Source organism: Aspergillus neoniger, assembly GCF_003184625.1.
Source record: "Aspergillus neoniger CBS 115656 unplaced genomic scaffold BO87scaffold_14, whole genome shotgun sequence".
NCBI classification, from domain to species: domain Eukaryota; kingdom Fungi; phylum Ascomycota; class Eurotiomycetes; order Eurotiales; family Aspergillaceae; genus Aspergillus; species Aspergillus neoniger.
The window spans coordinates 487,391-508,071 of NW_020291142.1; the positions used below are offsets into that span (position 1 = coordinate 487,391).

At 51.1% G+C, this 20,681-nt stretch overlaps 11 protein-coding genes across 11 annotated transcripts; 8 read left to right on the plus strand and 3 right to left on the minus strand.

Moving 5' to 3' along the window:
* Position 1: 1 nt before the first annotated feature.
* erg6 (sterol 24-C-methyltransferase) lies at positions 2-1,877 on the minus strand. The gene is made up of 3 exons (XM_025620420.1): positions 1,446-1,877; positions 1,344-1,378; positions 2-1,276 (listed from the first exon to the last, which is right to left on the minus strand). The coding sequence occupies exons 1-3, from the start codon at positions 1,647-1,649 to the stop codon at positions 382-384; spliced, it is 1,134 nt and encodes a 377-aa protein (XP_025480325.1). The 5' UTR covers positions 1,650-1,877; the 3' UTR covers positions 2-381.
* Positions 1,878-2,311: 434 nt separating this feature from the next.
* slt11 (Pre-mRNA-splicing factor ECM2) lies at positions 2,312-3,920 on the plus strand. Its single transcript, XM_025626001.1, has 2 exons — positions 2,312-2,671; positions 2,725-3,920. The coding sequence occupies exons 1-2, from the start codon at positions 2,531-2,533 to the stop codon at positions 3,739-3,741; spliced, it is 1,158 nt and encodes a 385-aa protein (XP_025480326.1). The 5' UTR covers positions 2,312-2,530; the 3' UTR covers positions 3,742-3,920.
* BO87DRAFT_376186 (LYR motif-containing protein) lies at positions 3,801-4,720 on the minus strand. Its single transcript, XM_025623232.1, has 4 exons — positions 4,560-4,720; positions 4,389-4,503; positions 4,153-4,329; positions 3,801-4,087 (listed from the first exon to the last, which is right to left on the minus strand). Exons 2-4 carry the CDS (start codon positions 4,462-4,464, stop codon positions 3,993-3,995), a joined length of 348 nt encoding a protein of 115 aa, XP_025480327.1. The 5' UTR covers positions 4,465-4,503; positions 4,560-4,720; the 3' UTR covers positions 3,801-3,992.
* Positions 4,721-4,859: 139 nt separating this feature from the next.
* BO87DRAFT_357963 (putative ribosome associated DnaJ chaperone Zuotin) lies at positions 4,860-6,501 on the plus strand. Its single transcript, XM_025621437.1, has 3 exons — positions 4,860-5,071; positions 5,129-5,269; positions 5,320-6,501. Exons 1-3 carry the CDS (start codon positions 4,919-4,921, stop codon positions 6,367-6,369), a joined length of 1,344 nt encoding a protein of 447 aa, XP_025480328.1. The 5' UTR covers positions 4,860-4,918; the 3' UTR covers positions 6,370-6,501.
* A 394-nt stretch (positions 6,502-6,895) lies between these two features.
* On the plus strand, positions 6,896-8,678 carry BO87DRAFT_333671 (putative acid phosphatase). Its single transcript, XM_025620421.1, has 3 exons — positions 6,896-7,422; positions 7,489-8,511; positions 8,569-8,678. Exons 1-3 carry the CDS (start codon positions 7,231-7,233, stop codon positions 8,602-8,604), a joined length of 1,251 nt encoding a protein of 416 aa, XP_025480329.1. The 5' UTR covers positions 6,896-7,230; the 3' UTR covers positions 8,605-8,678.
* Positions 8,679-8,763: 85 nt separating this feature from the next.
* BO87DRAFT_357968 (MFS general substrate transporter) lies at positions 8,764-10,349 on the plus strand (the record flags this gene model as incomplete). Its single annotated transcript, XM_025621438.1, has 1 exon — positions 8,764-10,349. The coding sequence occupies exon 1, from the start codon at positions 8,859-8,861 to the stop codon at positions 10,347-10,349; it is 1,491 nt and encodes a 496-aa protein (XP_025480330.1). The 5' UTR covers positions 8,764-8,858.
* A 562-nt stretch (positions 10,350-10,911) lies between these two features.
* Positions 10,912-13,663, plus strand: BO87DRAFT_435391 (S8/S53 family peptidase; the record flags this gene model as incomplete). The annotated part of the gene is made up of 5 exons (XM_025627762.1): positions 10,912-11,133; positions 11,191-11,256; positions 11,287-12,492; positions 12,523-13,011; positions 13,064-13,663. 5 exons carry the CDS (start codon positions 10,912-10,914, stop codon positions 13,661-13,663), a joined length of 2,583 nt encoding a protein of 860 aa, XP_025480331.1.
* Positions 13,438-14,697, minus strand: BO87DRAFT_44704 (uncharacterized protein). Its single transcript, XM_025628255.1, has one exon. It carries the CDS (start codon positions 14,578-14,580, stop codon positions 13,687-13,689), a length of 894 nt encoding a protein of 297 aa, XP_025480332.1. The 5' UTR covers positions 14,581-14,697; the 3' UTR covers positions 13,438-13,686.
* Positions 14,698-14,814: 117 nt separating this feature from the next.
* On the plus strand, positions 14,815-17,162 carry BO87DRAFT_265469 (retropepsin-like aspartic protease; the record flags this gene model as incomplete). The annotated part of the gene is made up of 2 exons (XM_025618885.1): positions 14,815-15,887; positions 15,938-17,162. Coding segments are annotated over 2 exons (2,298 nt in total), but the record flags the coding sequence as incomplete, so codon positions are not given.
* A 568-nt stretch (positions 17,163-17,730) lies between these two features.
* BO87DRAFT_425533 (uncharacterized protein) lies at positions 17,731-18,466 on the plus strand (the record flags this gene model as incomplete). Its single annotated transcript, XM_025627308.1, has 2 exons — positions 17,731-17,766; positions 17,822-18,466. 2 exons carry the CDS (start codon positions 17,731-17,733, stop codon positions 18,464-18,466), a joined length of 681 nt encoding a protein of 226 aa, XP_025480334.1.
* A 268-nt stretch (positions 18,467-18,734) lies between these two features.
* Positions 18,735-20,282, plus strand: BO87DRAFT_333677 (uncharacterized protein). The gene is made up of 2 exons (XM_025620422.1): positions 18,735-19,019; positions 19,084-20,282. Exons 1-2 carry the CDS (start codon positions 18,828-18,830, stop codon positions 20,257-20,259), a joined length of 1,368 nt encoding a protein of 455 aa, XP_025480335.1. The 5' UTR covers positions 18,735-18,827; the 3' UTR covers positions 20,260-20,282.
* The last annotated feature ends 399 nt before the right edge of the window (positions 20,283-20,681 follow it).

Genomic DNA, 20,681 nt, shown 5'->3' on the forward strand with positions numbered 1-20,681 from the left:
TGAAATAGGTAATTTTGAGACTCGTTATTCCTGGTACTCGCTATTAAATCTATTCTGAACAACAAATGACAAGCGATAGAAAGGAATCATCACCATCGGCACATAATACTCAGCAGTGATTTCGTACGCCTGCCCATTCCCGTATGGGCAGGACATGAGATGGGAAAAACAAATGCACTAACGAAAACAAAGCATCCCGCGGCGGTATGCAATATAATGACACACAAGAAAGGGAATGAAACATAGGGAAATATAAAGGAAAAAAAAAGAAACCCGGATATTAAAGAACATAGACCGCCGTGCTGTCTATGCAATAGGATGCTGTCCCAGAATAATTTGTACAGGCGTTATCGCATAATGCAAGTTTTTTGCTGAAACCGGTTACTCGGGCTTGCGGCCAACCATGAGGTACATGGGAGTGAACAGCTTCTTCTCACCACCGGCAACAAGGCAGTCACCGGCCAAGGCCAGACTGTCGGCAGTCTTCTGGGAGCCCTTGGGGAAGAGACCGACCTTCTCCATGGCACCGACGAAACGGTGGGCAATGCCACGGCCCCACCAGGTCATACGAGCGATTGTGAAGAAGTCCCAGGGGGAGGTCAAGTGCTTGAAGGAACCGGCCAAGGGGTAGTACCAGGGGATGGTGTCGGGGCGGTCGGCCAAATCCTCGTTGTGGAGCAGCTCGAAACCGGCTCCCTTCATGGCGTCAAGACCCTCGGAGACCTTGACCATGTTGGAGATACCGTCACCCTGCTCGATACCGAGACGGATCTTGCGGTGCTCGGCGTTGCTGTTATCGTACTCCTCGGTCATCAACCATTCGTAGACACCGAAAACACCACCGGGCTTCAGGACACGGAAGATTTCCTTGTAGACACCCTCGAGTTCGGGAGCGTGGCAGGTAGCCTCAATGGCGTAGACAGCGTCGAAGGTGTTGTCCTCGAACTTCATCTGCATGAAGTCACCCTTCTCGAAGGTCAGCTTGTGGGCCAAACCCTCACGCTCAGCGTAGCGCGTAGCACGCTGGATCTGGTAGTCGTTGTTGTTCAGGCCGACCACGTTGGCGTCGGTGAACTTGACGATCTCACGGGCAGGGCCTCCGACACCGCAGCCAACATCGAGAACCTTCATTCCAGACTTAATGCCGATCTGATGGGCGAGATAGTGTTCGTGGCGAGCGATGGCCTGGTGGAAGCCCTCGCCAGGGGAGAAACGGCAGAAGTGGAAGGAGGTACCCCATCCGTACTCGTAGAAGTCCGTCGCAAGGTTGTAGTAGCTATAGAAAATTCAAGTCAGTACTGATGATCAAAGTCATGAATCTGGATCCCAATAGTGGTACATACTGTCTGGTCAAGGTCGCATACTCGGCACGACGGGCCTAGAACATCAGAATATTAGTACAAGGCTTAGCATTAATATCGGAAAGGAGTAAGTCGCAAACATACCGCACGGATCTCTTCAGTCTCTTCCTCAGCGCTCTTGTTGTCCCAGTGCTTGAAGTACTCGTCGACAGCAGCCTTCTGAGCGGCAGCGTCCTTGTTGCGCATGGCAGCAAAACCACCCTGAGCTTCAGCGGACTTTCCATGGAGAACGCGGTTGAACTCCGCATCACGCGCATGGTTCTCCTGTTCAAGAGCTGCGGGAGCCATTGTTGACAGCAATTGGAAATTAAAGTGGGATAAAAAGGGGTGGATCGGTCAAGAAGCACAGGTGTCCGGAGTAAGTGGTTCGGATACAGGGACTTGAGGAGGAAATTGAGGCAGTTTTATAACCACAAACACGATCCTGAGAAAAGAAGAAAGGCCAAACAGGCAGACAGAAGTGAAGGAAGAGGAAAACGAAAGAATACGAAGAAGCAAGCGAGGCCAACGCAGCAGTTAATGCGATCGCCCGAAAGAAAGGGGAGGCGGAATTACGACTGACTTTGACATTTCCCCAGCCAATCACCGCTGTGCCGCTGGCCAGCCAACCAGATGGCGGGGGGCTAGGCCCGAACAGGCATCCTGGGGTTCTGGCCAGGAAAAAGTTGTATCCGAAAGAGACGGTGGAACAGCACTAAGCCGTACTAGGCAGTTGACCAGGGCGTTCCTGGTCATATCGAGAAGCTGCGTATCGCGTATCGCGTATCCGGTGCGTATTCCGCCAGGCATCACTGGATCCGCTGGTCGCACAGAAGAGGCTATGCTATCATGTTGAATGCCGCAGGATCAAGGCCTCGACTGCAAGGTTTCGTTTCAGACTCTGTATGATTGAGCATCATGCACTTTCTAATGGAATTACTATACTCCTTACGCAGATGCCTAAACAAGCACTCGGGTTCATTTCCATGCATGTGATGCAGGAACTTGCAGTCTTATCACGTGACCCACATCTTGCTTATGTCATAACAGCCACACTTAGCCACAGAATGCGCCACTACGACTATCGATAATCCAAGTTCTTGCTACCGACAACGCTCAACTTCGCCGCATCATCTCCGCAGGGCTTCGCGTTTCTGTGTGGAAGCGCAGCTGATTAACACAACGACAAGATGCCCCCTCCACAGATTAAGCAGGACCTGAACCGGTCCGGATGGGAGACTACCGACTTCCCCTCCGTATGCGAGAACTGCCTGCCCGACAATCCTTACGTTCAGATGCTCAAGGAAGACCATGGCGCAGAATGCAAGATTGTAGGCAGACCTTTCCACTTTCGGATAACCAGACCATACTAACATATTCCCAGTGCACGCGTCCTTTCACCATCTTCCGCTGGAAAGCTGACCGCACCGCGCGCCAGAAGCGTACTGCCATCTGCTTGACCTGCGCGCGTTTGAAGAACTGCTGCCAGTGCTGTATGCTGGATCTGTCCTTCGGGCTGCCGATCGTCGTTCGTGACGCTGCTTTGAAGATGGTCGCCCCGGGCCCCGAAAGCACCATCAACCGCGAATACTACGCACAAGGTCACGAGAAGGAGATCGAAGAGGGGCGTGGTGCGGTGGAGGAATACGAGAAGACGGACGAGAAAGCTCGGGAGTTGCTTCGGAGGCTCGCCAACAGTGAACCCTACTACAGGAAGCCTCGCCAGATAGAGGCCGCACCCCAAGACGAGGAGGGCGCGAGTGCAGGACCCAGCGACGCACCGGTCGTACACAGCCGCTACGGAAATGGCCCGGGACCCATTCGCACAAGCGAAAGCAGGAGGGGAACGCCACTTCCGGGTAGAGGACGAGGAGGTATGCGTGGTGGTCGTGGTGGCCGCCCATTTCCCAGCGCCGCTCAGGTGCCCCCATCGGCTGAAGATATCCTACCGCCCGCGGATCCGAACATCACATCGCTCTTTGTTACTGGCGTGGAGGATGATCTTCCGGAACATACGCTGCGGAGTTTCTTCACACAGTTTGGACAGCTGCGGTCGCTCATTTGCTCCCACCGTGCTCACTCTGCGTTCGTCAACTTCGCAACTCGGGAGGGTGCTGAGGCAGCTGCCAAGCAGTGCCAGGGTCGGGCTGTCATCCAAGGCTGCCCTCTGCGTGTTCGATGGGGTAAGCCCAAGCCGTTGGATAACATGGATCGGGAGGAGCGCTTGAAGAATGCCCGGGAAGGTCGGCAGGCGGCAGGCCCGCGGGCAGCCGATTCTGGAAAGAGAGCCATCACCGCTGCCGGAGAGGAGATTGGCAAAGAGCAAAAACAACGGAGTTATGCTGTCGCCCCACCCCCGGGTGCTGGAGAGGTCCAGTACTCCAGCCTGTCTGGTGATTGATCTGCATTTCAACTCGCATTTTGTTTTCTACAGGGTTCGGGAACAAGGAGGTCTTATGTATGTTCGCGAGCGGGCGTTGTGTATATTTTCTACATTCTGATTAAACCATAAAATACCCCCAAAGACGCCGGAAGGAGAGAGAAAAGTTTGGGTATACTATAATACAGTCTGCAAATACCATAGTCTGCAGTCATCCTTTCACCCACGCATAGGCTTCCAGACAGTCAGATTCCTCAAGGGAGACCCCCCCTCTATGACGAGCATGCCTTATCCACCTTGACAGTCTTTCCCTTAACTCTGATGGTGTCGTTATCGCCGCGCTCGATGTCGTCATGAATGCGGAGTTCTAATAGGATCTCGGGTCAGCGACATATACTCAGCCGTAGCATAATTCCTCTGCTAGCTACTCACCCCACTTGGCATTCTCGTCATTTTGTTCCCGTACACCCTGGACAATGTTGTGTCTGAGAATGTTCGCCACTTCGAGCGCATGGTTGATCTGCATCGGAGTATCAATGCCTTCGCGGCGGTGGCTGTCGAAGTTCCGGCGAGCCTCTTGACGGGCAGCAATCATAACACGAACATCATCTGCACGTTGAATATGGTTAGCGTTGAATAGACTTATGGCTGTCGAGGCGGCTACTGACCCCGGAAGGCAATGCGGGTAGCGCGGAGGAGTTGGCGGTAAGCACTGCGTGCGGACAGGGCGGTTTGGGAGGACATTATGAGGGTTGATAGTGAGATTTATCGAAAAAATTCAATCTGTTGACCTTTTAGAAGTTGTCTCCTTGTAAATTGAGTCTTTTGGGGTGGCGTACTGCGATAGTAACGGGTGATCTGATGATAAAGAGAATGGTCGTCAGGCGAATGCAGCTCGTCGCTCTGTAAATAAAGAATCCTTGATATAGAAACTACAGTCAAAAACAACAAAACATATAAGAAGAAGATCTAATCAACATGCGAAAAGGTTGAATTCTAACCGTCGTTCCCTGCGGCAGTCCATGACTTTCGATGACCTCCGAAACAGCCAAGGTTTGATTGGCCCACTGGGTGGCGGCAAGTCGGGGCAGAAAAAAATGGAAAAGCACTTTGTCTTTTTGCTCAAACAGTCCGTTGGGCGCTTCTCACTCTTTCCCATTCTCCCCTCAAATCACCCCGCGTGGCTCTGTTCTTGACCATGGCTACCGTTCAGACCATCAACGTTACTCTCCCTTCCCTGCCTTCTGGCTGGAGTGCCGATAAGGACTTCAAGGCCGTTGGCACCGTCTCCGCTGCCACCCAGAGGAACCTCGAGCCTGTTGGCCCTCACTTCCTGGCCCACGCCCGCAGAGTACGTATTTAGCGACCGATCCAGTGCGATAATGGCTCACTGCTAACAACCCTCCAGAAGCGCCACCACCGCACCTTCTCCGAGGATGAGCGTATCCAGGCCCAGCAGAACGTGAAGAGCACCGAGGACGAGGAGGATGATGACATCTCCGAGGACGAGGACCCTATGATGCTCTCCAGAGATGCCAAGGACTGGAAGGTATGCATTACTAAAATCGTCGATATAAGTATGATTCTTACACACTACAGAGCCAAGATCACTACCAGGTTCTCGGCCTGTCCAAGTACCGCTGGCGTGCCACCCCCGAGCAGATCAAGCGCGCCCACCGCAAGAAGGTTCTCCGCCACCACCCCGACAAGAAGGCCGCCATGGGTGACCGCGACGAGAACGACAGCTTCTTCAAGTGCATCCAGAAGGCTACTGAGGTTCTCCTGGACCCCACTAAGCGTCGTCAGTTCGACTCCGTAGACGAGGCCGCTGATGTCGAGCCCCCCACCAAGAAGGAGGCTGCCAAGGGCAACTTCTTCAAGCTCTGGCGCCCTGTCTTCGAGTCCGAGGGCCGTTTCTCCAAGATCCAGCCCGTGCCCCAGCTCGGTGACGAGAACAGCACCCAGGAGGAGGTCGAGACCTTCTACAACTTCTGGTACGACTTCGACAGCTGGCGTACCTTCGAGTACCTGGACGAGGATGTGCCGGATGACAACGAGAACCGTGACCAGAAGCGTCACATGGAGAAGAAGAACGCCAACGCCCGCCGCAAGCGCAAGACCGAGGACACTACCCGTCTCCGCCACCTTGTGGACGAATGCGCCGCTGGTGACGAGCGTATCAAGAAGTTCCGTAAGGCTGCTCGTGCCGACAAGGACCGCAAGCGTCTCGAGAAGGAGGCTGAGATCAAGCGTCTGGCCGAGGAGAAGGAGAAGGCTCGCCTGGAGGAGGAGCAGCGCAAGAAGGACGCCGAGGAGGCTGCCAAGGCCGAGCGTGAGCAGAACAAGAAGGCCAAGGAGGCTGCTAAGAACGCCGCCAAGAAGAACAAGCGTGTTCTCAAGGGCTCCATCAAGGATGTCAACTACTTCGGCGAGGGTGGTGAGCCCTCCGCTGCTCAGGTTGACTCCGTTCTCGGCGACGTTGACCTCGTCATCAGCAAGATCGACGCTGAGGAGCTTGCTGGTCTGGCTGGACGCCTTACCGCTGCTGGCAAGGACGCTGCTGCCGTCAAGAACGTGTACGCCGAGGAGGTCAAGCGCCTGGTTGGTGCTGGCAAGCTGAAGGAGGGCGAGGCCAAGTTCTTTGCTTAAGCGGACTGGAGTATAGGATGTATGGTGTCGATGGATTTACATGCTACGCAGGTGTGACCGGACTGGTCAACAAGGTATATAGATCGATAGAGTTGACTACAAAATAATGAGAGCAACGACCTTATGGAGTTCAACCTATTCCACTTTCCGTAGTGTACAGTAGTCCGAGATGTTCCTAGCGTACCCGTCACTCGCGCAATATAGCCACGCACTGCGAACTCTTTGTGACCGGAGTCTCCACAGGAGATGGACTACTGCAGTCCCATCGGAAGCGAGCTTTCAGTCTGAAAGACTAGTATATGCCAAACCATCCGCTGGCAGAAGGCATTGCGGGCACGTGCCAGGGACGGGGAGTCCCGTGCTCCCCACTGGCTGAGTGGTCGAGCAATTGTCCAATAGAATGTCACACTCCGCTATCTAAGTTATCCGCCTTTCCAAACTGGGCATTAGCGGGCATTTCCCTGTCGGCCAGTCAGCGACATTTGACTTGCAACGTGCAGAACATCTCACCAGATGGCATCAGCTGCAATCCTGCCATGCACAACAGCAGCCGACAACGCTCCGCAATGCCGACGCAGATGCTGTGGGAATCTGGCACACTAACTTCGTCGGTTACACAGGCCTGTCCAATTGCAGTTCGTTGATTAAATTGCTCCGGGCTAGAATAGTTGCGGCACGAATAACCACGCGTGTGTTGGACCGGTATAGAGTCCACAGCAGCCGTGAAGAAAAATATAAAGATGTCCTCAGCAGCCCGATAATCTTCTGGATTTTTTTGTTTGGTGTGCTTCTCTGTGGATATTACGCCGGATCCCTCTCTTAATATACTTTCAGCTTTCGTCTGCTGATATCTAGGGCATCATGTTTACCAAGCAGTCCCTCGTGACCCTCCTCGGAGGTCTTTCTCTGGCTGTGGCCCAGACCACCACGGAGGAATACCCCTCCTTGGCTGAGATTCGTGCCGCACAGGCTACCGTGCAGCCTTACTCTCCCGTTTCGAATGTCAAGGGACTGGCGTTCAACCGCTTTGTGAACATCTGGCTGGAGAACACCGTATGTCAGCTGTTACATCTGGTATATGCAGTGATTGAGCCACAGCTGACATGCCATTTTTGATAGGATTTTGATGCTGCTGCTGCCACCGAGCATCTGCCGGTGCTGGCCAAGAAGGGTCTCCTTTTGAACAACTTCTGGGCTGTCACTCACCCTTCGGAGCCGAACTACTGCGCATCTGCTGCTGGTGACACTTTCGGCATGGACAATGATGACTTCCATCAGATTCCTTCCAACGTTTCTACCATAGCTGATTTGTTCGATACCAAGAACATCGCCTGGGGTGAATACCAGGAAGGCCTCCCTTACCCTGGGTACCAGGGTTACCGCTACCCCGAGAGCGGTGCCAACGACTATGTTCGCAAGCACAATCCTCTGATCCTGTTTGACTCGGTCACCGAAGATGCTCTCCGTCTGCGCCAAATCAAGAACTTCAGTAGCTTCTACGATGATCTGGAGAACCACCGTCTTCCGCAGTACATGTTCATCACTCCCAACATGACCAACGATGGCCACGACACCAACATCACCTTTTCCGGTGACTGGACTTGGAGCTTCCTATCTGAGCTTTTGGAGAACGATTACTTCACCAAGGACACCCTTATTATGCTCACCTTTGATGAGACCGGCACCTATGAAATCGGTAACAACATCTACACCTTCCTTCTCGGCGGCGCCGTCCCGGATGATCTTCTGGGTACCAAGGATGACACCTTCTACACCCACTATTCCGTTATCGCTTCCCTGTCTGCCAACTGGGGCCTCCCCTCCCTGGGTCGCTGGGACTGTGGTGCGAACCTGTTCAGCTGGCTGGCCAAGAAGACCGGCTATGTTAACTATGAGGTTGATACGAGCAACTTGTATATGAACGAGACTCACTGGGGTCCTCTGTCCGATGATGACTACAGCGAGTACTACGCTGGCTGGCCTGTTCCCACAACTGATGCCAGCTGCTCTGCTGGCAACGGAATCCTTTCTACAGTCAAGAAGACCTACGAGGGCTTGACTGCCACCTTCAACTACACCACCCCCTTTCCCTATGACTCTCGCAGCGGAAACAATGTCGGTGTGAAGTACAGCCGTACCCTGGTAAGACACTCCACTCCCCTTGCCTCTTATCTATTGAAAACTCTAACCCTGTGGTAGAAGAATGGCAAGGTCGAGTCCGGTACTTCCGAGTAAGCTGACGCGTCGACATATTTGGCCGGGAGGATATTAAATGGAATGTGGACCCATGAATCTGATCTGTAATATACTAATGCAATATATCAATTGATCTACTACCCTCCTCTATCATGCTCTGAAGTCCAACACAAAGCTCAAATAGCCCTGGATCGGGTCTCTACACATATTCAAGTTTCTGCCTTTGTCTGCAGGTGGACGTGTCACGGCGGGGTGAGCGTGACTCATGCATATAAACCCTGACTACCATCACCATGGCTGCCAAAATCAAACTAACCGAAAAACAAGAGAAAAGCACTCTTCAACTCATCAGAGAGAAGTTCAAAATGTACCCTAGCACGGAGCATCTCAACGTAAGAGACGATTTCGAACTACAGCCGCCCGACCAAATTGACATCAACCAAAGCCCCGAGAATGCCACCAACATCAGTACATTGGAAGACATCCCACCCAACAACGGATACGGCTGGGTGTGCACATTCTGCGTATTCATGATCAACGTGCACACTTGGGGCATCAACAGCGCCTGGGGTGTAATTCTGGACTACTACCTCTCGAACTCGACCTTCCCCGGCGCCAGCCACCTCGACTATGCGATCATCGGCGGGCTCCAAGTCTCCCTATCCCTTTTAATCGGACCCATCGTTACCAAATCCAACGAAATACTAGGCACAGCCATTACCCTCCTCACCGGCACAGCCCTCATCTTCGTCGGTCTCTTCGCCGCCTCCTACTCCACCCAAGTCTGGCACCTCGTACTCACCCAAGGCATCGCCTTTGGCTTCGGCATGGGCTTCCTCTATCTAACCGCCACTTCCATCCTCCCCAAATGGTTCTCCACCAAACGCAGCTTCTCCAGCGGCATTGCCGCCTCCGGCGCCGGCCTCGGCGGCCTCGCATACAACCTCGCCGCCGGCCGCGCCATCCAATCCGTGGGCGTGCAATCCACCTACCGCATCCTCGCCTCCTGCGCCCTAGGCTCCCACCTCGTCTCTTCCCTCCTCCTCAAAGACCGGCCTCGCTCACGCGCTCAACCCCGTCAACGAACCTTCAACCACCGCGACCTCGGCCACCTCGAAGTCCTCCTCATCATCGTCTGGGGCATCTCCACTGACCTCGGCTACATCACCCTCCTCTACTCCCTCCCCAACTACGCATCCTCCATCGGCCTCTCCCCGCAGCAGGGGTCCGTCGCTGGCGCTATCCTCAACCTCGGCCTTGTCCTTGGTCGTCCGGTCGTCGGGTACATCAGTGATGCCTACGGCCGCATCACCATCTCCATGGCTATGACGGCGTCGTGTGCCATCCTCTGCCTCGCTATCTGGATCCCTGCGCATTCATATGCACTCCTGCTCCTCTTCGCGGTGCTGTGCGGTATGGTCTGCGGGACCTTCTGGGGTACTATTGCCCCTGTGCTTACTGATGTGGTCGGGTTGAATCGTCTCCCGTCGACGTTTGGGATGGTGTGTTTGATTCTGGTGGCGCCGAATTTGGTCGCTGAGGCGATTGCGTTGAGTATGGCGGGCAGCGGGGCCGGGTATTTGAGTGCGCAGGTGTATGTTGCTTGTATGTTTGTGTTGGGGGCGGTGTGTTTGTGGATTCTGAGGTCGTGGAAACTCTATGAGTTGGAGGTGAAGGGGTTGAGTGAGGATGGGGAGGCGAGGAATGGGAGTGGGATGGTTGGGGTGCAGGGGTTTTTGAGGTGGTTGAGACCGGAGAAGTTGTTTCTACGAGGGAGGGTGTAGGTGATGTTGATGGTGATGATGGGTACTTGATGTTGTTGTAGTGGTTGGTTATAGAAGTATCATTTTCTTTTTCTTAGGTATAGAGCTAGCTATGGGCTCAATTTCTCTCTTATCATACCTATAGAGAGTAACAGCCCGGTAATGAAATATAAAACAAAAGTTTGCATTTTAGAAGTGCCCAGGTAAGATGGATGTATAAATCAGGCTTCACATATCTACCTGATAAATAAGACCTCTGAAATTCGTACAAGACTTTGTTCATTTCTTTAAGATTTTGTTGCAGAGTTGAGAAGCCGTAGTACCAGAAAGTGAGTGCTAATCACATAGTAGTCACTTCACACACATAGTAGATACTTTACAGAATCATGCAGTTGCAATAGGTTGAGGATGGACTGCCCGACCGAGGAAGCGAAGAACTTGAAGGTAGCCAAGGGCTGGGTTGAACACGCGGTGAATAGGCGCGCGCTATCATCAGCTGAGTCTGCCCCGCATCGCTCAGCCGCCTCCCTCTGGCACACACACATTTCCATGGTCACATATGCTGAACCGTAACGTAAACGGAATGGCGAGTGAGGATCCAATAGACTTTGCACATACTGCCATAGCCCAGGTCGCTAACATCGCGTCTTTACTGGGCGTTGAGTCCAAGCGACCATTATGTGGGCGTCTCGGGGCTGAGCTCTTCCTCGTCGCCAACTACATCGACACGGCTGGCTTGGACCAGGAGAGGCGACTGCGACTGCGAATATCCAAGCTATTGCGAGATGTGGAGGCTATGTGCAATGTAAGTGTGGCAGAAAACTATATCCCACATCGATGGAGCCTGATGAGCTTGGTATAGTGGCCGAAGAATATACCAAGAAATGACTATCCTCTTCTTGAAGCGATAGCAAAGCCATTCCCTGACGTGACATCTTATGAGAAGGCTTAGAAAAAGATTCGACGAGGACTTGATCAGCTTACCGCGTGTCCTCGTGATGCCGAGGTGGCCATTTCTCATATCCAAAAATTCGTTGAGCGCAATCGCAAGTCATCTAGGCGCGACGAGAGTGGAGATATCGGCTCTAGAAAAAGAGCCGCTCGACCAGAGCGCTCAGATCTTGCTAACGCGATCGCTCATCGAGTCCTACGAGAGCAAATGTGCTGTACTTGCCAGACCAATGGGGTTCGTAGGCAGGTCGAGAGAGGACACCTAGTGTGTCTCCTGCTACAGCCACCTTCCCAGTCAGTGGCCAGTAACAATCTGGTGCAATTTGATATGCTGTTCTCACCAAAGCCCTTTTGGAACCAGTCACAGCTCACTCATTGGCAAGATATCGAGCTGCTTGTGCCAAACGACCATACACACGGCAAAAAGTGCGTCCGATTTTTTGGTGGAGATGATGGATATAGAGATGAGCAGGCCAACAATCTATCTGCAAAAATGAGGCAACGAACAGACAAAGGCCAATTCTGCCGTTTACTCGATCTAGCCAAAGGCTGGCGCCTTTGCCTCTCTATTGAAGACCAGGAGCTTTATCATTTCTTTGAGCCCCACAAGCAGAAAGTCGACCATATTCCGGGGATATGTTTGGCCAAAATCCTCAGCACCTACCATCTAACGGCACGAACGAAGCTTGTACTAGCTTATATAATAGCCTACTCTGTCTGGCAGTACTACGATACAGACTGGATGCGAACAAAATGGACAAGCGAGACTATTCAATTCATGAGGGAAAGCGATACTTCCGGAGATAGGGGCCAGGGTAAGCTTTTTACCTGGAAACCATATGTATCCGTGGATTTCAAAGATGAAGGTCCGTTGTGGCACGAACAATATAAGGTTCCTGGGATGGTGCATGTTTACCCAAGGATCAGAGCGCTTGGTCTTATGCTCGTTGAGATAGGTCTTGGGTTTCCGCTTCCCAAGCGTGAGAATCAGGGGCAGTCCTTGGCCGCCGAAGTGAATGCTGAACTGCTCACAGCAATCAACTATGCAAGGGATGAAGAGCGCTGGAAGAATTTCGACTACCCCGACTATATGAATTCAATATGCCACTGTTTGGAGCCCGGTACCTTCGACCAGGCGGCTTGTATGGAAGGTTTATCTGCCTCTGAACAGAGACAAAACCTCAAGCAACGAAGAAACATCTTATACGAGAAAGTTGTGTTTCCGCTTGAGAACCTTCTGTAGGGCACGAAATGGATCGACAACTATGAAAAGATAGCCCCGCTCAATGTCCTTTCCCAGGATGCAAAAATGAAAGAAGTTAATGTACCGGGCAATCCTGACAAGGGCAAAGCGCCAGAGCGCAGGAGGAAGCGCACCGAAAGCGAGAAAAACGCTAGCAACTGGCTATTAGACTTGAAAGAGTTTAACAGGGAGCTAGCGCAAGTTGTGCCAGCAGCGGGATCAAGCGGGGTATCCCAGCGCGTACGGATAGCCATTTTGGACACTGGTTACGACGATAATGCCCCGTTTTTCTTTTCACCTGATGTTATGGAACGCCTTGAAGGCTGGAGAGACTGGGTTGATGGTTCGAGCCAGCCCGAAGATTGTCATGGACATGGCACTCATTTGGTGTCTCTCGTTCTGAAGTGCGCTCCCGATGCTGATATTTATGTAGCACGCATTGCCAAAAGCCCCCATCAACTCTTAAATTCCAGCGAGAAAGTTGCAGACGTTAGTGCTCCAAAGGAGGAAATATTGAATGTGACTCAGCTGACTTGCTTAGGCAATTTCTTGGGCAAGTGGAGAATGGAAAGCCGACATCATCTCCATGTCGTTCGGCTTTGCAGACGAACAGCCGTGTATTAGTGACGCAATTCGCGAAGCACTATACAAACGCAAAGATTCCATTCTTTTCTTTGCAGAAGCGTCAAATTATGGGGCAAATGATCGAGAGATGTTTCCCGCCAGACACGAGTCTGTCATCTCTATTCGAGGGACAAATTCAAACGGCCTATTTGCAGACTTTAACCCCCCTAAGCATGAAGATGAACCGGTGGTTTTCGGGACTCTTGGCATAGACGTTCCTTCTGCGTGGCCCGACTCTGATGGCGAAGAGCATAGGTCTGGAACATCAGTTGCTACGGCTATAGCGGCCGGAATAGCAGGATCTCTTCTGGGATATATTAGTTCTCGCCCTCCCGAGAAGCCATTTCACAATGCCAAAAACCGAGCCTGGACACGTCGGGGTATAAATGCAATCTTCAGGGCCATATCCTCTAACACGCTCCAGTCAGGTTATTTGTACCTGACGGTACGGGGCTTGATAGGTATTCCGGAGGATGCCCGGTGGGCAAAAATTGGCGGCAAGTTATCTGGGCTCTAATTATGAGAACTGATTACTCTGAGTCAAGGACTACTCCCAGGCATCGAAGAAATACAGCTGACTCGACTATCCCCCTCTCCAATTTCTGTCACAGTCAGACTCCCTTGGTCATGATCACTGGATAAAGTGCCCGGATCAGCTGAACCTATGATGATCTCTTCCACGGCATCGTCGTCCTCATCTGTCTCATCTTCATCATCATTGCTCAAGTAGGCGGCCTTGTGCCTCAGCTCATCGTATTTAACTCTATCGCCTTTCCAACCCTTGACTTCTACCTTGAGAAGCTGATATGCAAACACTATATCCTCGCCCGCCCGCCAAGTATCTGATTCTTCTGTGCTGGTCGATTTGGCGAGATTCGCTCCAGCGCCAACCTGAAATCCCGGCGATGGAAAATTGCCGCCAACCTCAATCTCCCCATTGTGACGTTTGTTGTTCTTCATAGTGGCGGTAAACCCTTTCGCTATCATGAGACCTGTAACCATGTAGACAGGGTTCCTGAATCCAGGAATCCTGCCTGCCTTGGTGACAGCCTGAACCCGAGGGGCCTTTAGACGTGCTTGGATCTCTTCCAGCGGAGGGTCGGTAACAAAGTATTCTGTCTCCAGTTGGTCCATCCTATAGTTTGATCGCACATCGCTACCCCGTCCGCCCGACAACTCTCCGGATACCGTCTGCAGGAACTCTGCCCACAAGCTCATCGAGACATCGCGGCTGTCGCCTCGTTCAATACTTCGCTCGTAATCCGTAAATCTTTCTATCCGTGGGTACACTTTCTCCAGTGTCGTCGCATCGACAGTTGTCAGGGCTCGGTGTGGTCGCAGGGGGTGTGATATTATGTTCCCCAATCCGATAGGGCCCGTTTCTGGCTTGAAATGGAAGTTGGGTGAGAGGATATATGTGGGTTGCTGTGCCATTTATATGGAAAGTTAAGGGAAAAAAGCCTAAAGATTCTCGAAAGAAGACAGGAAAGAGGGAAGGAACAATTTCGTCCTCATCGTACTGAAGTAAGCGCCGTGCAGCAGGAGCGGGGTCGGATCAATATCAGACCAGTGAGACTAGTGAGGCTGCAATCCCTCAGCCGAATCTATCTACATGAGTACATATCGTCGCATTTAGCGACTACATACACAACGAGCTGCCTGACAGCCATGGAGCAGGGCATAAAAGAGGCTGCACAGCAGTGCGTTGACCTTTTCACACAGTGCTTGCAAAATCCACCACTCATGGAAAACGAGTGGGCTGAGAATCGCCTTGCAGATATGAACTTATGGATATCAGGCACCGGAGCCTGCGCCAGAGGACGAGCTTCTTTGGACTCGAGACTTGCCTCAAGGCCCGAAGCTCATGATGTGATTTTCAATTTATTACGCCTGCTAAGTACTATGATTGACGAATGCCTAAAACGAAGCAAAACACAAGACCTTTCGCGGAATTATCACAACGAGGAAGACCCTGCCTCTTCTGAGAACGAAAGAGAAGGGCGAACATTTTCCCCATGGTCCGATGATTCTAGCTCCGATGGCCAGTTGATGGGCCGTCATGAGTTGCGGAACCCATCCGGGAATCTGTTGTATGAGTCAATTTATGACATTGAGTCGATGATGGATCAACTTTCCCGGGTCGCAGTTGCCATTCGTCGCTCTGGACGGCGCTCACGGTTGCAAAAGGCAGACCAACTGTTCAACGCAACGGAGCACCAGGAGCTGGAAGGCCACCTTATCGAAATGTTGCTTTGTCAATTAAATGGTCGTATCCAAGAAAGAGACCCATCGCAGTTGGATGAAGTACAATTGCGGTTGGTACACTGCAACCTAAAGCGCCGAAATCGCTTTTTGTATTCTCAAAGACACGCCATGGGTCTGGATGCTGGCTACGTACGTCGCACACCTGTACCGAAGCCAGCTGGATCAGCACAGAAGGAGACACCCCAAGGAAGCCCGTGTTGGGAATCCTCCAATAATAGCCCAATGCACGCCAATAACACCGTAATCACGGGAACTAGTGCCTCCAGATTGTCCGATGGCTTTCATTTACCACAACCAGGCCACACACTACACCAAACAGACCACGCTATATCCATCACGTCTTCCGCAGTATCAACTACTGCACTCGAAGTAGATTACCCGCGCCCGCCTCAGCTCAAAGATGATGCGCGGCTCTTTCGGTGTCCCTGTTGCTGCGAAGCGCTTCCTGCAAAAATGACAGATGAAATCAGGTGGAGGTGAGATTCTTGACGCAGATCCAATCATGGCCAAGCTAACACAAGACTAGAAAACATATTGAAGATGATTTGAGCCCCTACAGCTGTGTTTTGGCCAGTTGCGATCAGCCTTATGTCCTCTTCAATACAAAGGATAGTTGGCGACAGCACATGCTGAAGGATCACAACAGCATGACATATTGGACCTGCTTTGCATGTGATGATGGGTCTCAATTTTCAAACAGGGAAGCCTTTGTGCAGCACACAGAGTCCTTTCATGCTGCGACCGTTCCAGTAGCCCATATACCAGTCCTGGTTGAGTTGTCAAAAAAGACAATACCATCAGAAATCCGACACTGTCCACTGTGCAATTGGCCAGAAGACGACGAAGTTGAAGTGGAAAAAGATGCACAGTTCAATCATATCGCTAAGGAGGTCCACTCTTTCTCGCTCCGGGCATTACCATGGGCGGATGATAACGGACAAGAGAGTGTTGAAAATATTCACAACAGCTCTGAAAAGGTCTACGACTGGCTGAGCAAGAATAATATCCCGACAGATCCTAGTATAGAGCGACCTCCCTGCAAGGAGAGGTTATGGTATGATGACTATTTCCAGCAGAATTCATATTTTGCTTGCAGCTCAGAAGCGTCATCTTCAAATGAGCTTGATTCTGACAAATCAAGGCAAAAAGAACTGGATGAACTTAGAAGGGTAAATGAGATCGAGTCTCAAGGACAGAAGAGTGAAGCAAATGCAAATCCAGCACTTCATTCATCGCCGTCTAATACACAGGGAGATTATATAGAGCAGGCTGAGGAGCTCGAGACACCCATGGACTCTCGCGAGGTTAAGCTTAGTGAAGAGCATTCTGAGACTCAGCAAACACCTTCAATTGCTTTGAGCGACATCGTGGAGGACTCAGAAGACGATTTCTCAGAACCCGCCTATTTTTGGGGTCACTCCTCGAAAAAAGCGGTGCCTGTTTACTTGGACACAAAGGCTACTGCCAATATTATGTCTCTTAGACTTGCGCAGGAATTAGAGGCCCCATTGCAACCCATTACGCCGAAGGCTCTGGGCTCCATCCCCAGTGATGCAGCGAATCAAACCAGCCTTACGGCACAATTCCAAACTGAGGTGAACTGGCAATTTGCACGACGTGGCACGGAGTATACCGCTAAATTCTTAGTCCTGGATACAGACACATACGACGTAGTTCTTGGGATGGAGACTATTTCTAAGTACGAGTTGCTTCAACCACCACTTCTAAGTCCAGTCTCAGATATGCCTTATGAACAAGGACCGGTAATGAGGGATATAGAAGACCAGGACTTTCCTAGGAGGCCAGCCAAGCTTCGGTCACTGGGCGCAAGGTTGAGATCATTGTTTGAAAGGAAACCGGTCTGATAAATCACGTCCACGGTTGTGAAACCTCAGTCTGTTTTCCAGATCTCCTGTAGGTTTTGCGTATAATTCAATCGACTGTTCTAAATATCAACTGATTTGTAGATAAAATAAAGCAGCTGATACTATTTTAAGAGAATCCTTTTATCAAAGGCGCACTAGCTTGGACCTTAACAGCAGAATACAGAGTAGATTAATCTATTTTTCATCCACACCCGTACGAGATGCATTTACTTGCATACCCAATTCGATGTGGAAGTTAAGAATCGAAAATTTTCCGGTCCCTAGTACTTCATATGCTGCCTAATTTAGGTTATCGCAGCCTAGACTATATAGCTTTCCCCCTTGCAGTGGGAGACCACATGATGCAGGTTATCGTCCTATTGCTGTTATTAAAGTGATTTCTTTATCCTTATCCTCCTCAGCACTCTTCATGTTGGCGAATGTTTAAGCGGTCATGACTTATTACTCTATGGCCATGGAGCTATCCAAAGTAAGATATTTTTTACATACTAGCAGAAAAAATTGGAATATACTAACCCCCGTAGATCATCCAGCTAGACAGCCATGAGATCAAAGCATCAGAGGTTGAGCACCTAGATCCACGTCGAACAGTGTACCGCTTTCACCTCGAACCAGACTCATCATGCTATCGACATATAATCCCAGAAACAGCCATATCTATCATCATCAAGCAACAGAAAGAAGACTGGGAAGAAGAATTCGAAGATGAACAAACAGCCTACACCAAACTAAAAGACCTCCAGGGGGAAGTTATCCCATACTTCTACGGTGAGGGGTACTACGATGGTCTACCTGCACTCATTTTATCAGATATCCGTGGGATTACTTTGCATGATGAGGCTCGCAGCAACGAAGAAGTCCCTGAGAACCTGATAAAGTCTTATCTGGATGATGTCTTTGATAAGCTTTCGAAGTATAAGGCGTTTTATCTAGATCAGAAGTTGGATAACTTTATACTATGTGGTGATCGGGAACATGGGTATAGTAAGGTGATGGCTGTTGATCTCGAGAATGTGGAGATTCCGGATCAAGTTCGTCCGTGGCATTGGTCTATCAATCAAGAGGGGGCAAGGTCTTTGATGGAGGATTTTAGGTCTAGGCGGAGCCCTAGGTGTGAATTACCTACGCTTAAGATTTGGAAGGTTGGACAGGATAAGGGTGCTTCGTAACGCGATTAGGGAAAAGGGAGGTGTTGGAACTCAACAGTGTACCATTTCGATGATATTACTAATACAGAATAGAGCTCATAGTACGTTCATTTGAATTCTTCTAGAAGCTATCAACAGGTGTTTGCTCTACCAATGGTTATGTCTTTTGGGAAAGTTATCAATTCGACCCGCCCCCGGCTAAACTTCAGGCTAAACCTTCCCCCCGCACCTCACCGAAACTGCCCCACATGATGATTCAATGGCCATCGACAACTTCAACTGACATATCCGATTCAATACCTTCTACACAGCTACACGGTTTAACTCTACTTACTACAAAGACAATACCAGCTTCACTTTCTAAAGAGAAAAAGGTCTAATCATGGACTTCCCAACCAGACCACCACCCTCCCAGGAATCCCTTCAACGCTACTACATTGGCAAAGACATTGGCTCGGTCCCCAAGCCCGCCGTTGTCCTAGATGTAGCCATCATCAAGCGCCATTGCGCATCCATGTTGGATGCAGTAAAGGCATTGGATGTGGAATTCCGTGCACATGTCAAGACACACAAAGTATGCTCCTCCTATTCTACCTAAATCCCAATTCGATGGTATATGATGGCTAATGTAATGGCAGACTCCTCAAGTAGCCCGTCTTCAAGTTGGAGAGGACAAATCTATACCCGCAAACTTTGTCATCTCCACTCTTCTGGAAGGGGAGACTCTACTCCCATTATTCAAGGAACTCCGGGCCACCGGACGAAATGTTAATGTACTCTACGGCATACCTCTCGTACCCTCTCAGGTTCCTCGGTTGGCTGCGTTAGCACGCAAACTAGGCGAGGGGAGTATTTCTGTTATGATTGATCATCCCGATCAGGTACAGTATCTGACCAAGTTTCGAGAACTGGCGGGCCATGCGGCGTCGGTGTTTCTCAAGGTGGATTCGGGGTATCATCGGGCAGGACTCCCGCCTTCCATGCTGAATAAGGGGGGTTTGATCCAGTCGGTGATTGATGGGGAGAGAGAGGGGAAGTTGGTACTGCTGGGGGTGTACTCGCATAACAGTTTGAGTTACGGGGTAGATACGCCAGAGGAGGTAATGGGGTTCTTGGTGCAAGAGATCACCGGGTGTCGGGAGGCATTGAGGAAGAATAAGGATTTGTTCACATTGCCTGGTGGTAAGGGGAGGGAATTGGTGGTCAGTGTTGGGGCTACGCCGCAAGTGGTTGTGGTGAAGAAGTTTCTTGAGGAGAAGGGGCAACTGAATGAGGAGGCAAGGCGGTTGAAGAGCTTGTTGCACGAGAAGGATGTGGATGGTGAGTTGTCAGTCAAAGTTGAGCTTCATGCGGGTGTCTACCCGGTTCTGGATATGCAGCAACTGGGCACCAATATCCATCCCACTGCGGATGCGGAGAAAGAGGTTGGCATATCCGTTGTGGCAGAGGTCTGCAGTGTGTATAACGATGCTGAGCGGTCGAAACCCGAGGCTTTGGTGGCTGCTGGGTCGTTGGCTTTGGGGAGGGAGCCGTGCAAGTCGTATCCGGGATGGGGAATGGTTGGGGATTGGAGACGAGAGAAGGGGTCATCGCGGTTGATTGTGGATCGGATCAGCCAGGAACATGCGATTGTTGCGTGGGAAGGAGGAGATGGGTCTACAATTCCGCTCAAGGTCGGACAGACTGTCAGGATATATCCGAATCATGCGTGCGTGACGGGGGCTATGTATGGGTGGTATCTGGTGGTGGATTCAAGTCGGGATGGGGATGGATCGACAATTGTAGATGTTTGGCCGAGGCCAACGGGGTGGTGATCCATCATCCCAAGTAGTACTGGTGTATTTATTAAGCTGTTGGATAGATCAATGTTCAGATGTATCGTCCTGTAGTGGTTATAATATGTTTCTCATGTCGGTGGTGGCATTGACCAGTTGGCACCTAACATCAAGTAGCTGGCCTATTAAATCGGGGGTTGTCTTCCTCTTTGGCCAAAACACAGTTAGTTCAACTCCCACTGCATGTTCCTCTCCAGAACATCAAGAATGACCACCCTTTCACAATGCTGGTTGTTCAACTTGAAGCTGAATCAATGGAATCTCCACTTCGGCCCCGCCAACCAATCACCGGATTATCTTCGGCTTCCCGCGCCGTCTCCGCTTGTTCTCCCATCCGCTCTCCATGCCTCTGAACTTAGCACCGATTCTCTCCAATCTCCCACTCCTCTAGCGCTAAGCCC